General features: G+C 41.0%; 1 protein-coding gene across 1 annotated transcript in view; it reads right to left on the minus strand.

Annotated features, from left to right (window-relative positions):
* LOC145355179 (visual system homeobox 2) overlaps window positions 1-8,339 on the minus strand; it is a 28,476-nt gene extending 20,137 nt beyond the window's left edge. The window contains exons 1-2 of the mRNA XM_080207092.1: window positions 8,311-8,339; window positions 3,742-3,854 (exon numbers count right to left, since the gene is read on the minus strand). Coding sequence (XP_080063218.1) covers window positions 3,742-3,854; window positions 8,311-8,339 — 142 coding nt within the window. The remainder of the gene's footprint in view (window positions 1-3,741; window positions 3,855-8,310) is intronic.
* Between the last annotated feature and the right edge of the window lie 9,217 nt (window positions 8,340-17,556).

The following is a 17,556-nucleotide window of genomic DNA, read 5'->3' on the forward strand; positions in this document are numbered from 1 at the left end:
AACTGAAAAAATAAACCTTTTTATGACAAACTTTCACCTCACTGAGCTTCAGGCTAATTCACATTCAATAATCTGCTCTGAAAATTCTGCTCATATTTTGACAGCTGTGACACAGCAGCTGAGAAAATCCATAACAATCAATATAAAATAATCCACAATATTTTTCTAAGTCATGTAAGTCACTATCTCCCAGTGTGAGTGAATCCTTTAAAAAAATCTAGGATCTGGATCCAGCTCCTGATCCACATCTTCACCAAAACCTAATGACTTCTTTCTTGGTCCATACCCTAACTGCCTGCCAAGTTTCACTGAAATCTGTCCATTAGTTTCTAAGATATATCAAATGAACAGGGGACAAAAACATTACCCACCCAAGTGGTCACAACAGTATAGAAGATATAAAGCATAATGATTCAGAAGGAAAATGTAATTGATAAAACACAGCATACAACAACAATGCAGCATACCAAACAGCTAAATAAAATATAAATCAAACAGGACAAGGAATAAAATCTATGACAGATACAATATAGAAATCAGCAAGTGAAGAATAAAGTCAATAAAACACAACACTCAAGGTGTAACTTACAAAAATGATAAAACAGAGCATAAAGTCAATTATAAAACAGATAAAGCCTACAAAGCATGACATGAATATTAGAACATACAAAGAAACATAAGTGTATGAAATCCTTAAACCAGAGATTACAGGAAACAAATAGAATTAAGGTGATAGTACTAATAAAATAAACAACAGATAAAGCATTTCAAGCAAGAAATGAAAAGCACAACGGGTAAAGCACATAGAGAAAAAAATATATTATCAATGGATAAAATGTGCAGTCAAAATGAATACAGAAAAAAGTGCAATACAAATTAACATTAAGTGTGTGACAAAACTTAAACAGATATCAACACATTACCGAAATAAGATAAACTTTACCACGCTCCCTGTCAGAAATGAAAAATATCACAGATAAAATACTCTGCACAGAAGATTGAATATAAAATTATTTATAATGTAAAATACAGCAACCAAAATATAAAGAGCAAGAAACAAAATTTACAACAAATAAATAATAAAGCAGTAAATGCAATATAGAATAGGTAAAGAATAGAGCTGGTAATAAAATATGCAGCAGATAAAATGAGCAGAGCAAAGAAATAAACTGCGGTACGGATAAAATACAGAGCATATTGTAAAACAATGGAGAAACCAAACTGAGCAAATAGGGAATATATAAAATCAAGAAAATATATAGAGCAAATCATTAAATAGAAAACAGACAAAGCATAACTTTACACAAAGTATTCTGTGCACATGTAATAAAAACAAGAGGAAACAAATGGAATATAAAGCAGAATGAAAAAAATATAAAACACAACATAAGAACATAAGAAATAGGAGCAGGAGTAGGCCATCTAGCCCTTCGAGCCTGCCCCGCCATTCAATAAGATCATGGCTGATCTGTCATGGCTCAGTTCCACCTTCCCGCCCTCTCCCCATAACCCTTAATCCCCTCTCTTATCAAAAACCCATCAACCCGCGTCTTAAAAATATTTAGCGAGAAGAACAACAAGAAATTACTCTTACAAGTGCTTTACTCACACAGAATAAGTAATACAATATAAAACATGTTGGTAGGGAAACCCCCATATGAGCGGTAGCAACAAACATATAATATTGAGCAGTTAGCCTGCTAAAATTATTCTAATTTTACTTTCCATTGAAGTCAATAGGAAAGAAAATGAGGCCAGATATGAAACAGGCTGCCAATTCCTTAACACCCTACCAATTACACTGCCTTCCAATGTGAATTTTATTTTCATTGAACTGGTATAACAATAACACATAGACAGCATAACAATTAGAGAGCATTGAAGGAATTTGAGAACAATAATAATGCATGGGCAAGAAGTAGAGTATGAAATGGATAAATTGTACAGTGTCAGATACAAAGATGCAGATAAACACAATAACCAAAGAAATGTAAAAGTGATAAAATGTAAATAATAATGTGGAAAAAACAGCATCAAGTAAAATAAAGGATAAAATGATGAAATATAAAACAAAGTGAAGAGAAATAACAGATAAATGCACACACTAATAATGAAAATCAAATCAACAAATAAGTCATGCAGAATTAGCAAAGAAATATAAAAATCACCACAATAAAATAAAAACAATAAATCACGCTGAGCAATAAATGAATTCACAAACTTACAAAGCATATGACACAAGTAATAAACTCAAAAAATACATTCCAGCAATAACATAGTAAACATGCAGAACAAGTAATATGCAGAACAACAAATGGATTCTAAAACTAGTGAGACTGACATTACCTCATTCCCAAACATGGAACAGAGATAAGAAATAAAATCTAAAATAGATAAAACACACAGAGCAATCAATTCTAAACTAAATAAAGCACACAGATAAGAAATCAAATTTAAAACATACAGAGCAAAATATAAAAAGATAAAACATGCAGATTAATAAAAAAAAGATCCAACCTGCACTGGAGTAAATTAAGTTGAAATATTATCTCAGAGGAATAAGAATTAAAATGTTAAATAAATATGGAGTAAGAAAGAAAATAGAAAACAGGTGATAGAGAAGTAAATATGAATTAACCCAGGTCAAAGAGGAATGCCATGAAGTGATTGTATCAAGGTAGCTGTTGAAGATTTAAATGCGTAGACAAGCTTATCAGAAGCAGTTGGATCAATCTCCCCTTGTGATTGTATTTGAATGAAAGATAGCATTTAACTGAGTGCTTGTTAGATTGTAGTTTCTTTATTAAAGACTTTCTGCCAATGGATTTGAACACAGGACAAAACAATCGGTGTCGGTAAGGAGCTCACATTGTGATACAGAGGAGCATTAATCATTTGGCCCAACTTTCATAAATATTCTCCTAAATTCACTAAACTGTGGCTGAATCACTCAGTGAACTGGGCTATGGTGGAGAAATCTTCATGTCTTTTTACTTTCTCCACATACATTGCTATAACTCCTTTCGCATTCTCTCTCCTTTTTTCCCTCATTGCCTTTTCCACTTGTCATCTCTTTATCCATCTGCTTCTTTCACAGTCCTTCTCTCACATTCCAGCACCTTCTTTCCCATATACATTCTCTCTGTTTGCCTTTCTCTCCAGCTCGCTCTCAAATCCTCACATGTTCTCACATTCTATCTCACTCTCAGACAGAAGTCAAGGATATTATTGTATGTGGACTCAAGACAGGTAAATGGAGTTAGGATACTGTTAGAATGGGCCATGATCTCATGGCATGGTGGGATTGGTTTGAGGGGCTGAATGGCACATTCTTGTTCCTGTGCTCCCTATGTTCCTTCTCTCACACACATTCTGTCATATTCTCTCTCTCACACACATACACGTACACACTCTCACACATACGCACTCATACACATTCATTCACATTCACACATTCTCTCATGTCCTCTCACACACACACACGCATGTACTCATCTCTCTCACACACACATTCACTCACATACACACGCATTCTCTCACACCCACACATTCACTCGCAGACACACACACACATACATACATATAAACACTCATGCACTCACTCACTGACGCATTCTCTCATATCTTCTCTCACATACATGCACATTCACTCTCACACACACATACACTGCTACATTCACTCATATCCTCTCTCTTTCACACACACACTCACTCACACACAGACTTCTCTCTTTCTCTTACCGGAGTATTCAGGCAGTCCGCTTAGGCCGGCCGCCTGTGTGGCCAGCATCAGTGCCTGTTTGCAGGGATCCGGCGGCACGTAGTTCTGAAGTAGTTCGTAGCTGAAGATAGGACTGGGAGGCAAGAGCACGTTAGAGAGCGGAGCCGAGCCGATCCGTGCAGAGAAAGCTGGGCAAAGGTGTGCTGTGTGCTGGGAGAATATCCCTGGGGGAAGAGAAGGCACTAGGTGGCCAGGTCGGAACATACTGGAAGGAGTGAGGATCTCACCTTGGGACAGGTGTGTGTATGTGCGTGAGAGAGGCAACAGGATTGAAACTCACCTGGAACTCAGAAAAAAAACTCCCTCTGAAACACGTCATCCTGAGACTCAACACCTCTGGCAGACTTCAAAGCAAACTCTTCAATCAGCTCAGAGCAGGCTGGAAGGGTTCAGTTTCTCTGTCAACATCTCAAGCCTTCATCTGCGGAGCCTTTGCACTGACCCACACAGCTGGCCCTGTCCCTGGACCCAGTGAGTGCTTCTTTCTCCCTAACGGTGGGAAGAGGGAGTGTTGCTCTCCAGTGGAAGCACTGTCAGCATCATCTCTTGGTTACACCCGCTTCTCCCGCCTGAACAAATCCACAACATTGAGACCATCCCAAAAGAATTAGCTGCTTTATTTCTGAGATTGCCGCAGGTAAGCGCTCCTTCCAGCTCCCAGTCCGTGCTGTCGGAGTCAATCTAAACGCTGCACTGTACATTACTCCTCCATGCTAAACTGAACTGACCCACCACAACAACACAAAATGCTGCATAATCTCAGCAGCTCTGACAGTATCTGTAGAGAGAAAACAGGGCCAGTGTTTGGAGTCTGTTGACCCTTCCTCAGAATTGACCTACTGCTGAATTCATTTGCTGTACCAGCAACTTCTCCCAAGTGTAACATAACTGGTTCTGTCGATAGCTCATCGATCTCATGTCCTTTAGGAAAGGAAATCAGCCTGCTCTACATGTGACTCCAGGCACACTGCCCTCTCACATGGCCTCACAAAGGCAATTAGACTTCCTATGAAGAAAGTAAACAAGAATGACTACACTTCTAAAATACCTAATTGTCTCGAAAATGCTTTGCAACGTTCTAAATTCATGAAAAAAGGGCCTGGGTTGGATTGAGGTCGATGGGCCTAATGGCATTCTTCTGCACTTTAAGGATTCTATGTTAGGCGTTATATAAATGCAAATCTCTCTTTCTAGCTTTATTTTGTCCCGATGAAATTGGCTCTATTCTCTCTCCACAGATGTTGTCAGACCTGCTGACATTTTTCAGCATTTTCTGTTTTTGTTTCAGATTCCAGCATGCGCAGTAAGTTGCGTTTATTTTAACCGTGTCTGCATTCACTCTGCTGAACAATTGGTAGTTTTCTAATGCTAGGAAACAAGTGTTTCAACAATTTTAAAAGTCCATTCTGATAACTCCAAACAAAATTATACAATCCTACAATGCAGACGGAGGCCATTCGGCCCATCGAGTCTGCACCGACCACAATCCCACCCAGTCCTATCCCCATCACCCCATGCATTTACCCTAGCTCGTTCCCCTAACACTTGGGGGGCAATTTAGCATGGCCAATCCATCTAACCCGCATATTTTAAGATTACAAATTAAGTGGAAGAGATTCCCAGGTGGAGTCACTCTGGACTGCAGTAATAGCGCAGGACTGAGTATCGTGAGGTTAGGAGGCTGGTTTCATATCTTCCCATGAGTCTGCAATTATAGACAACAATACTACTCACCTGACCTCAGCTATCTGAGCACTTTCAATAACAGAATAATTACACACCAGATTAACGATATATCAAATTATAAGACTAGAAGGCATAGGAACAGAATTATGCCATTCAGCCCATCGAGTCTGCTCCAGCATTCAATCGTGGCTGGTAAGTTTCTCAACGATGTGGATGTGTCGGCGTTGGACTGGGGTAAACACAGTAAAAGTTCTCAACGCCATTCTCCCACCTTTTCCCAATAACCTTTGATCTCCTTACCAAGAACCTATTTCTGTCTTAAATACACTCAATGACTTGGCTTCCACAGCCTTCTGTGGCAACGAATTCATCCTCTGGCTGAAGAAATTCCTCCTCATCTTGGTTCTGAAGAGTTGTCTCTTTACTCTAAGGCTGTGCCCTCGGACTGCAACATGTTATTTGTAATATCAGGTTGTAATAAATCATATTGTAATAGATCAGATTTATAAAGTGTCAGACTGTAATGTGTTGTGGGTATGCCGGCGTTGGACTGGCGTAAACACAGTAAAAAGTCTGACAACACCAGTAATCTCTAAACTGTCTGTGCTTTATATGCTCTGTCTGAGGCCAGAACTCTCCATTCACCTGACGAAGGGGCAAACCCCGAAAGCTTGTGAGTATATTATCAAATAAATAGGTTGGACTAAAACCTGGTGTTGTCAGACTTTAGACTGTAATGTGCCAGATTGTAATTAATCAGATCTATAATGTGTCATACTGTAATGGACCAGATCTACAGTGTAATGTAATTTGTAATGTCTCAGCTTGCCACGTATCAGATTGTAATAAATCAAATCTATAATGTATCAGCTTGCAATGTATCCGATTTTAATTAATAAATCTATTATGTATCAGCTTGTAATGTATCAGATTGTAATTGATGAGATGATTGCAATGTATTAATTTGTAATGTGTCAGATTGTACCAGTTTTTGAAGTGTGGGGGTGAAGTGCATCAAATATTTGCGATTTTCCATTCGGAATCCCATTTGTAACGTATCGGGTTTGTAATGAAATCGATGTTTAAATCCCATGCCGTCAGCCGTTTCTGTTTATCAATGCCACAACCATTTATAATTTGTATCAATTCCAAAATCAGACAACTTGAGAAATCGGCCCATGAATAAACAAACGAGTTCACGGCAGGGAGTCTGTCCAGTGTTGGCTGGACTTGTCTGAATCTAACTGAAATCCAATCCCACTTAAAACGGCTCTCCATCTAAATGTTCTTACCGGATGAATTAAATATTTTAAACAATTATTTTGTAAAGTCGCCGAATAGAGTTACACATTTGAATCACATCTAATAACATACTGGGAAACAGATCGCGGCTAGAGGTACAAATATTATAAAAGTTCAGATAACATAAACTGTTTGCAGCAAGATTATTCCGAGTGAAGTTTACCCGCACCCATATCTTTTCTGTCTCTTTCTGCTTACCTGCCGTGCCAGTGTAGACAACGTCGCTCTTTATTTGTGTGTGCGGTTTGTGATTATTTTTGTGCCTATTCAGACTGAAGTTGGATCTCAGCCAGGCTTTGCCCACTGACTGCAGGGTCGATTTGTCTACCTATCTGGCGAGTAAACAAACAGCGAGATGTTATCAAGTTAATTGAGGGTTAAATTAAATAAAATCGTTCCCGTTTATTTTGTCGCAGCTGTTGTCAAACTCTGCAACTTTGAATGTTGATCTCCGAGCTACCACAACAGGAGATTTCTTTCACATTGCTGCCGTGTTTTTAAATAACGCGGTATGTCCAGTTTGAAAGTGTAACTCTCTATTTAACACCTGGGGGTTTTCTAAACGCCATCCTGCATAATACAAAATAGATAATCTAATAGCTTTGGAAGACAAAGTGGGTATTGTGTGACCATGAAGAGCGGCGAAGAGGCACAGTGCACTAAAAATGACCAACTCAGCAAATAGCAGCTTCTTCCTTCACTTATTAAACCATGGAATGAACTGTTCGCATCCGACATTTCTATACAGATTGTAGTAGTAAACCAATCCGGTTCAGGAGCTGAATCACAAGTAATCACCATTCCACACATCAACTAGCCGAAAACACCCCCATTTACTCCAACCATTATCTCAAAGACTCGAAGCTTTTCCTGTACTACTCCATCTGCGAATTCATTATTTGTTTATTATTTACTTGTAGTCTTACATTAACACTGCAATGAAGTTAATGTGAAAATCCCCCTGGTCGCCACCCTCGGGCACCTGTTTGGGGAACACTGAGGGAGAATTTAGCATAGCCAATCCACCTAACCAGCACATCTTTGGGGCTCTGGGAGGAAACCCATGCAACACCGGGAGAACACAAAAACTCCACATAGACAGTGACTCAACCAGGAATCAAACCCAGGTCCCTGGTGCTGTGAGGCAGCAGTGCTGACCACTGTGCCACCACACCCTCTACAAATTGATCCCTGTTCGCATAAAAAGACTCCCTATATTGGTTTCAAATTTGCTTTCAATAGTTCAAACTTGTGCCCTCCCCAATCTGATTGGTATCATCTTGGATTTATACCTTCGACACACACAGCTGGCTGGAGTGAAACTGGCAATAAATCCCTTTCAGACATCAGTACACCCTGTGTTCACTGATCTACATTGGGTCCAGTTCTTACAAAGGCTCAAATGTAATCTTTTCATCTTGTTTTCAAATCCCTGTGTTGCTTTATAACACTCCCTCCCCCACCCCCATGACCCCATCTCCTCCAGTCTCACAACCCCCTGCAATCTCTGTGCTGCTCCAGTTCTAGCCTCTTGGATATACCTGATTTTCTTCACTCTATCTTCAGCCATCTAAAGCCATCAAAAGTCTTCGGAATTTCCTCCCAAAAAACAGATTTGCTGGTTGCTGCATGTGGGAGCTTGCTGTGAACAAACTGGCTGCTGGGTTACCTCCGTTACAATAACGATAACACTCCAGAGTACATCATCGTGTGACCATGAAAGGTGCTGCATGAATGCAACTTTCTTTTCCTCACAGATCTCTAGTGCATTCCACTGAACCTGGGGGTGGCAGGGGGTTTGGGGGGGTGGGGGGGTGGGGGGGGGGGGGGAGTGGTTGGTGGTGTGGGGGTGGGTGGTGGGGGAGAGTGGTGATGACTAAACAAGTTTAAATCCACACTCCCATGATTTTACATTGATCTCAGATTGCAAAGCCTGACCAATTCTGATATTCTGATCTAAGTGTTGTACACAGCAAGGCACTGCCCAAATAACTGGAATTTACTACCCACAATTACTTCACACTAAAGTGCTCACCACATTGAAGGGACTTCCAGAAAGACCAAGACCATTTTGTGAAGCTGCTGAAGAATCTCAATGAACACACTCTGGATCCAAAGTCCCCTCTTCAGTTTCAGTTAAAGTCAAAACTGTAAATTATTTCCTCCTCAGGCCCAACCCCTTTGGAATTAGTGTCTCACCAAAACCCAAATAAAGTGGAGTTTGGGGAGGCAGAGAACTGGATCCAGATCTCTTCCAAGAGCCATGTTTTGGTAATTTTTAAAATTTATTTATTCATGGGATGCAGGCAATGTTGGTTGGGCCAACATTTGTTATCCATTCCCAATTGCTCTTGAACTGAATAGGTTGTTAGGCCATTTCAAAAGACGTTTAGGAGTCAACCATATTGCTGTGGATCTAGACTCACATGTAGGTCAGACCAGGTAAGAATGGCAGATTTCCCTCCCAAAAGGACATTAGTGAACCAGATGGGTTTTTCTGACCATTGCCAATAGTTTCATGGTCACCAGATTTTTAATTCTAGATTTTTTTTATTAAATTCAAATTTTTGACATTTTCATTGCTGAATTGGGACAGAATGAGGACGAAGGTGAAGAAAGAACTTATACTTTGACAGTGCCTATCCCAGCCCCAGAGCACTTAGAGTATGTTTGAAATGTAGTTATTATGTCAGAAATGTGACAACCAATTTGCACACGGACAAACAGTGATGTGATAATGACCAGGTTCAAATATGTCAATTGAAGAATAGATATTGGTCAATGCACTGCCTTGAGTCATGGGATCTTTCTTTCCATTTGCGGGGGCAGAGAGAACATTGTTTCAGCAGCACCTCTAGGACTCCAACAGGACGCCACTCCCTCAGCACTACGCTCAGAATGTCAGCCTGCACTGTGTGCTCAAGTCTTTGGAAAGGGAATCACTACTGAAGGGTGAAAGAAGAGAGTTTAATTGTTGGGATTTGCTGGTTTTACAAAGGACCACCAGCTGTAAATCCCACAACTCAAAGGATTTATGTCTCTGAGCCAAGACTATTAGTATCTTACGAATTGGAGCAGAAGCTATGGTCTGGCTGTAGGATAAAGCAACAAGAAACCACCCACCAAGGGAAAAAGAAACAAAATCCTGGGTTAAAAAAGGCAAGAAAACAAAGAAAGTAAAAACATAAATAAACTCAGGGAAAAAGCTTTGTGTGGAGCCTACAACACAGGAAAAAGGCCATTTGGTCCGCCGATGTTCAGGATGCACACAAACCTCTTCCCCCACCTTTTCACCTCTCAGCACATCCTTCTATTCCTTTCTCCCTTTATCCAGCTTTCGGTAACTGCATCTATGTTATTCGCCACAACCACTCCATGTGGGACTGAGTTCCACATTCTAACCAGAAGTTTCTCCTGAATTCCTAACTGGATTTATTATTGTAATGTGAGCGAGAGAGGGAGCGTAACGTCTAAGCGAACCATTCATATTGTATGAATAAAAAGGAATGGTCTGGGTTCTGGTGATGCTCGGAATCAGAAGCTGCAGGAGGCTGACTAATGAAAGCAGGAAAACTGTCGGTTTGGGGTCAGTTCTCCTCGTCCTTTGAAGGCTCCTCAAATGCCAAGTAAATTTTCTCACTGACACTCTGCGGAAAGGAATCTAAACGCTGCCATCAGCCATTCAACCAGGTCAACAGGTAATTTAATTAGAGGCCAGAGTGATGGTAGTGGAGGTGGGGCTGGGGGTTACACTCATCTGATTCACACTGCTGTTTGTTTTAGACAAATAAAGCAATTACCTACTTAATGGAAGCTTTCCTCTCCATTTACTTTGATGTTTGTGTATACACAGATCCTGATTCCCTTTACCAATTTTCCAGATTTCCCTTAATCATCAGTTACACCTGTCCCATCAGAATCACTAATAATGTGCAAATGGAAGGTACAATAACAGTGTCAGCTGGGGTTCAATGGGCAGCATTCTCACCTTAGAGTCAGAGGTTTGTGGGTTCAAGACCTGCTCCAGAGATTTGAACACAAAAATCTGGAGTGCTGCACTATCAGAGGCACCATCTCGCCAAAAAAATGATATTGTCCTTCCAGGCTGACACTAATTTTAGGAGGCTCTCCTTTGTGTCCTGGCCAGTATCTATCCCTCAACCGACATCAGTAAAACAGATGACCCAATCATTACCACATTGTTGTTTGTGGGAACTTGTGCGCATATCGGAGTGGCACAGTGGTTAGCACTGCTGCTTCACAGCGCCAGGGCCTGGGTTCAATTCCCAGCTTGGATCTCTGTCTGTACATTTGTACATTCCCCCCATGTCTGTGTGGGTTTCCTTCGGGTACTCCAGTTTCCTCTCAGTCCAAAGATGTGCGGGTTAGGTTGATTAACTATGCTAAATTGCCCCAGGGGTTAGCAGGGAAAAAAGTGGGGTTATGGCTATAGGACCTAGGAGAGATTGTGACTTGTGCAGACTTGATGAGCCAAATGGCTTCTTTCTGCACCGTAGGGATTCTATGATGATTTTTCTGACATTGGCTGGCCTATTCTCCAGGTTACAATGGCAACAAAGTGTTTTGGGACGTCATGTGAAAAGTGCTGCAAAAATGCAAGTCTTTCTTCACTTCCCCTTGCCTTGCTGCTGATAGAGTGATTCTGGCAGACAGGAGGAGCACAGGTCTCCAAGTGATTAATATGTCTTTCCAGCAGAAACTGCCAGATAGTGATCAGGGATGGAAATTGTTTAGATCACAGGACCATAAGAAATAGAAACAGGATTACACCAATGGCCCCCTGAGTTGCCCTGCCATTCAAATGGATCATAGCTGATCTGACATTTCTCACATCCACTTTCCTGCTCTTTCCCCATAACCCTTGATTCTCTCACTAATCGAAATCCATTTATCTCAGCTTTAAATACACACAAGGATTCTGCCCCCACAGCTCTCTGTGGCAAGGAGTTCCAAAGACTCACAACCCTCTGAGAGAAGAAATTCATCCTCATCTCAGACTTAAATTGGCACCCATTTATTCTGAGACTATGCCCTCTGGTCCGAGACTCTCCTATGAGGGGAAATATTGTCTCAGCATTTATCATGTCAAGCCTTTAAAAATACTATATGTTTCAATAAGATCACCTCTCATTCTTCTAAATTCCAATCAGTAGAATCCCAACTTAAAATCATAGAATCTCTACAGTGTAGGAGGAGGACATCCAGCCCATCAAATCTGCACCAACTCTCCGACAGAGAATCCCACCTTGGCTCTATCCCTGTAACCCTACTTATTTACCCCACTAATCCCCCTAACCTACACACCTTTGGACACAAGGGGCAATTTAGCATTGCCAATCCCCCTAACCTGCACATCTTTGGACTTGTTTAACATTTTCTCATAAGACAATTCCTCCATACTGGGAATTATCCTCGAGAACTTTCTCCAAACTGTCTCCAATTAAATAATATCTTTCCTAAATTATGGGTCTAAAACTATTCATGGTACTTCAGATGTGGTCTCACCAATACCTTGTACAGTTGCAGCAAGACTTCCTTACTCTAATACTCCAACTCCCTTGAAATAAGGGCCAATGTTCCATCAGCCTTCCTGATTACCTGCTCCACCTGTCTGCTAGCTTTTTGTGCTCTGTGCACAAGTACCCCCAAGTCCCTTTGTGTTGCAGCTTTCTGCAGTTTTTCTCCATTTAAATAACACCCTGCTCTCCTGTTCTTTCTTCCAAAATGAACAACGTCACATTTTCCCACCTTGTATTCCATTTGCCACCTTTTTTGCCCATTTACTTAATCTATCAGTATCATTTTGTAAATTGTTTGTATCTCTCTCACAACTTGCCTTTCCATCTAAATTTGGCTACAGTTCATTCACTCCCTTCCTCCATGTCATTAATATGTGTTGTAAACAGTTGCAGTCCCAGCACTGATCCCTTTGGTTACAGGTCATCAATTTTAAAAAAATCCCTTACATCCACCCACTGTTTCCTGCCCATTAGCCAATTCTCAATCCATGATAATATATTACCTCCAACATCACAAGCTCTTATCTTATGACTTAAACTTTTGCGAGGTTACTTGTTGAATGCCTACTGGAAGTCCAACTACAACATATCTACTGGTTTCCCTCTATCCACCTGGTTGAGACTTCATGAAAAACACTAACAAATTCGTCAGATATGATTTCCCTTTCATGAAGCCATTCTGACTACACTTGATTAGATTATGATTTTCCAATGTACAGCTTTTACTTCCTTCATAATTTCCAACAATAGATGTTCAGCTAATAAGCCTATAGTTACCTGCTTTTTGTCTCCCTCTTTTTTTGAATAGGGATGTCACATTGGCAGTTTTCCAATTCTCTGGTACTTCTTCAGAATTCAAGGATTTTTGGAAAACTACAATCAATGCATCCACTATTTATATTTGGGGTGGCACGGTGGTTAGCACTGCTGCTTCACAGTGCCACGGACCTGGGTTCGATTCCTGGCTTGGGTCACTGTCTGTGTGGAGTCTGCACATTCTCCCCATGTCTGCATGGGTTTCCTCTGGGTGCTCCGGTTTCCTCCCACAGTCCAAAGATGTGTGGGTTAAGTGAATTGACCATGTTAAAATTGCCCGTTGGTCTCAGGGTCACTAGCTAGGGTAAATGCATGGGTTATGGAGAGAGGGCCGGGTTGGGATTGTCATGGGTGCAGATTCGATGGGCCAAGTGGCCTCCTTCGGCACTGTAGGGAGTTCTATGAAATTCTATTCTATGATTCTTTAGCTACTTCTTTACCCTAGGATTCAAGCCATCAGAGCCAGGAGATTTATTTGCCTTTAGCCCCATTAGTTTGTCTACTAATACTTTAATGATGTTATTGGTACTTAATTCCTGCCCTGTATTCTATAGTATTAGTGAGATGTTCAAAGTATCTTCCACCGTAAAACTTGATGCAAAATATCTGTTTAACTCCTCTGGCATTTCCCTGTTCCCCATAACTCAGATCAGCCATGATCAAAATGAATGGCGGAGCAGGTTTGAAAGGCCTGAATGGCCTACTCTTGCTTCTATTTTCTACGTTTCAGTAACTATCTTGCCAGATTAATTTTCGAAGGGGCCTATGTTCACTTTGACGTCTATCTTCCTTTTTATACATTTAAAGAAGCTTATTGTCAGTTTTTATATTCCTCATTAGTTTGCCTTCGTAATTTATTTTCTTTCTCTATTATCTTTTTAGTTCTTCTTTGCTGGACTCTGAATTTATCGCAGTCTTTGGGGCTATCACTGACTTTTGCTTCCTTACATGCTTTTTCTTTCAAATTAATTCTCTCAACTTCCTTGGTCATCCCTGTTTGGTTTATCCCTCTCTTAGAACCTTTCCTCCTTACTGGGTGCAAGGAGCTGCTGGCTTCCTGTGCTGTAACATTTTATGGATCAGTGCACCAACTAGGTTGCTGACTCTGATTAAACATATTCCTGGAGATTTCATCATATGATCTTCTGATTTCATTTGCCTGATCCCCAGCCAAACAACACATTATATATCTCTTTTTTAGAATTAATAAATTGAGGTGTTGAAAGTAAACAGGCAACCAAATACACCATTTATTTAATGTTTTCTTAGTTCACGGCCCTAAAGATCAATCTTCAGTTCTTTGAGATTCCAGGATAATCCTAGAGGATTGACAACCTTAGTTTAATTAGTGCCTCAGCCCTTGGGCCATGCCAAATGCATTGGCACCTGCAGTATAACCCCAGTCATTGCAAGTCTGTGAAGAGATGCTTTAGTATCTGTGGCAGTGTGTTATTGATATGTTGGCTGGAAACAAAATTGCCAAGCCTCCTGTTATTATCTTCCCCAGAAAGAAAAACCTACTTGGCATTGTCCTCCTGAGAAATGCACTATTCATCCCATTGGATACCATCATCATCATAGAATCCCTATAGTGCAGAAGGAGGCCATTCAGCCCATCGAGCCTGCACTGACCACAATCCCAACCAGGCCCTATTCCTGTAAGCCTACATGTTTACCTTGCTCTTCCCCCTGACACTGGAGTCAATTTAGCATGGTCAATCAACCTAACCTGCACATCTTTGGACATAGACACATCACGTCTGACACATTCTTTATTCTGAGCCAAAGACTCAGCGCACAAACATAGCATATGGGGGAAGGACAAGGATCTTGAAGAGCTTGAGAAACAAGGCAAAGTACTGAAATATAATGGAATCGTCTCCCTTTGCAATATTTGCATACAATTGACATTCACGAGCAGTTTGCCAGGAAATGGTGCATTCTGAACACGATCTCCATAAACTGGGGAGGAGAAAGTTACCTGGTGAATTTTGGCACAGTGGGCTATTCACTCAGACAAAGGAATAGGAGGAGGCCATTCAATCCCTCTTCCATTTAATTAGATCATTGCCAAACCTCAAACCCCTTTCATAGTCTTGGTATCCTTGTCCAACAGGTTAGCAGATGGAAGACATGCATTTACGTAGCACTTTTCAGGAGCTCAGACTGTCCCAAAGCAGTGTGTGTAGTAATAAAGTACCATCACTGTGATTGTTGTAATGTAGCAAACACAATAAACAATTTTCAATGTGATCATGACTAAATTATCTGTTTTGGTAATGTTAACTAAAGGGTTAATACTGGCCAGGATAGACGAAGAATTTCCCGGCTCTTCATTTAAATATTGCCTTTTGCAGGGCTTCATTTTAAAGTATCATGCAATACAGCACCACTGAAAGTGCGGCACTGCCTCAGTACTGCTCTATAGTGTCAGTTTAAGTTTTTCTGTTCAAGTCTCTTGGGCAGGACTTGAACCCACAACTCATTGATTCAGAGTTGACAGTGTCATGAAGCTCTCGGCTCTGACCTTTTCAAATCATTCTCAATCTCTTTGCTTCAGTCACATTTTCAGTTTTCCGAATTTATACCTGGTGGTGAAGTGTCTTGAGACATTCCTTTGTGTTAAAGACCTGATACAAATTGGAAGAGAATGCAGCAGGGAAGGCAGCTTTCTTGACTTGAAGCTTGAAGGAAAGAAAGATTCTGAATAGTGCTAACCTAAACATACATGAATGTTTGAGATAGAGAGATGGGCTGATGAGTGGAGGGAAGTGGAGATCATCAATCAAATTAAGTGAACACACAGTCCGCTCAACCTTTCAGGGCTGAGTTTTGATCCTGTCCCAGCTGATGGATAAAGTCTCTCTCCCATCTGTAATACGAGTCTAAAGTGAAAGGACTTTATATTACTTACCCAGCACTTCATCAGCACGAAACACATCATCATTTTTCAGGTGTTGAGGGTAATTGTGACTTAGCGCTAAGACAGATGTTATTCATTCGCTCCTGTTGGCTTCAGTGGAAATTTAAATCGAGACAGAATTATAGCGAGTGCTAGAAATCTTAAATAAAAGCAGAAAATGCTGGAAATACTTGGCAGGGCAGGCAGTATCTGTGGAGAGAAAATTCTGATCAATGACCCTTCATTCAGGATTGATAGCATGTGGTTGAGTCAATATTTAAAACAAACAGCCAAAGTTAGAATTACCCCAATGAATGATCTTTTGAAGTGCAGTAATTCTTATGTTGCTTACTTTGTACAGAATCAAACAAGTTCCTAAAGTAATGAGTTGGATTTTAAAAGTTGTGATGTTACCTGTTAGTTGCCATCTGTTTCCACCTCTGTCAGCCCTGCAGACTGCAGATTCACAGCTCATCTGTCATCTCCTGAGCATTCAGGCTTATTGGATACGGGTCAAGAGGAAGTTAGTGTTTCACAACTGTGTTATGAACTAGTGTAGAAATGCACGTCCAGTCTGTGTGGAGATCTTCATAGAATCATAGAAACCCTACAGTGCAGAAAGAGGCCATTTGGCCCATCGATCTGCACTGACCACAATCCTACCCAGGCCCTACCACCATATCCCTACATATTTTACCCACTAATCCCTCTAATCTACACATCTCAGGACACTAAGGGGCAATTTTAGCATAGCCAATCAACCTAATCCGCACATCTTTGGACTGTGGGAGGAAACTGGAGCACCCAGAGACACGAGGAGAATGTGCAAGCTCCACACAGACAGTGACCCAAGCTGGGAATCAAACCCAGGTCTTTGGAGCTGTGAAACAACAGTGCTAACTACTGTGCTACCGTGCCACCCAAATGTGCTGGGAATCCAGCACTGAATCCATCATTCCACAGAATTGAAAATACAGTCCATCAATGGCCTTTCACAGATCCTCCAGAAAGCAAGTCATCAAAAATAACAAGTAACTAGAAGCATAGAAAATAGGAGCAAGAGGAGGCCATTTGGCCCTTCAAGCCTGCTCCGCCCCAAGTACTATATCCAGCCGCCTCTTGAATATATTCAATGTTTTGGCATCAACTACTTCCTGAGATAATGAATTCCACAGGATCACCACTCTTCGGGTGAAGAAATGTCTCCTCACCTCCATCCTAAATGGTCCACCCTGAATCCTCAGACTGTGTTCCCTGATTCTGGACTCCCCCACCATCGGGAACATCTTCCCCTACATCTGCCCTGTCTAGTCCTGTTAGAATTTTATAAGTCTCTCCGAGATTCCGCACCCCCCCCCCCCCACAGAACTAGGGTTCAGGAAGTCTTTTACACCCACCTTAGCTAGTCTAGCTAGGAAAACATTACAACACATTGAAATGTCTCATAGAATCATAAAGTGCAGAAGGGGACATTCGGCCCAATGTGCTTGTGCCACCCCTTTGATTGAACCATCCAATCAGTCACTGTC

The sequence above is a fragment of the Carcharhinus amblyrhynchos genome, chromosome 18 (genome assembly GCF_965287045.1).
Source record: "Carcharhinus amblyrhynchos chromosome 18, sCarAmb.v2.hapA, whole genome shotgun sequence".
NCBI lineage: Eukaryota > Metazoa > Chordata > Chondrichthyes > Carcharhiniformes > Carcharhinidae > Carcharhinus > Carcharhinus amblyrhynchos.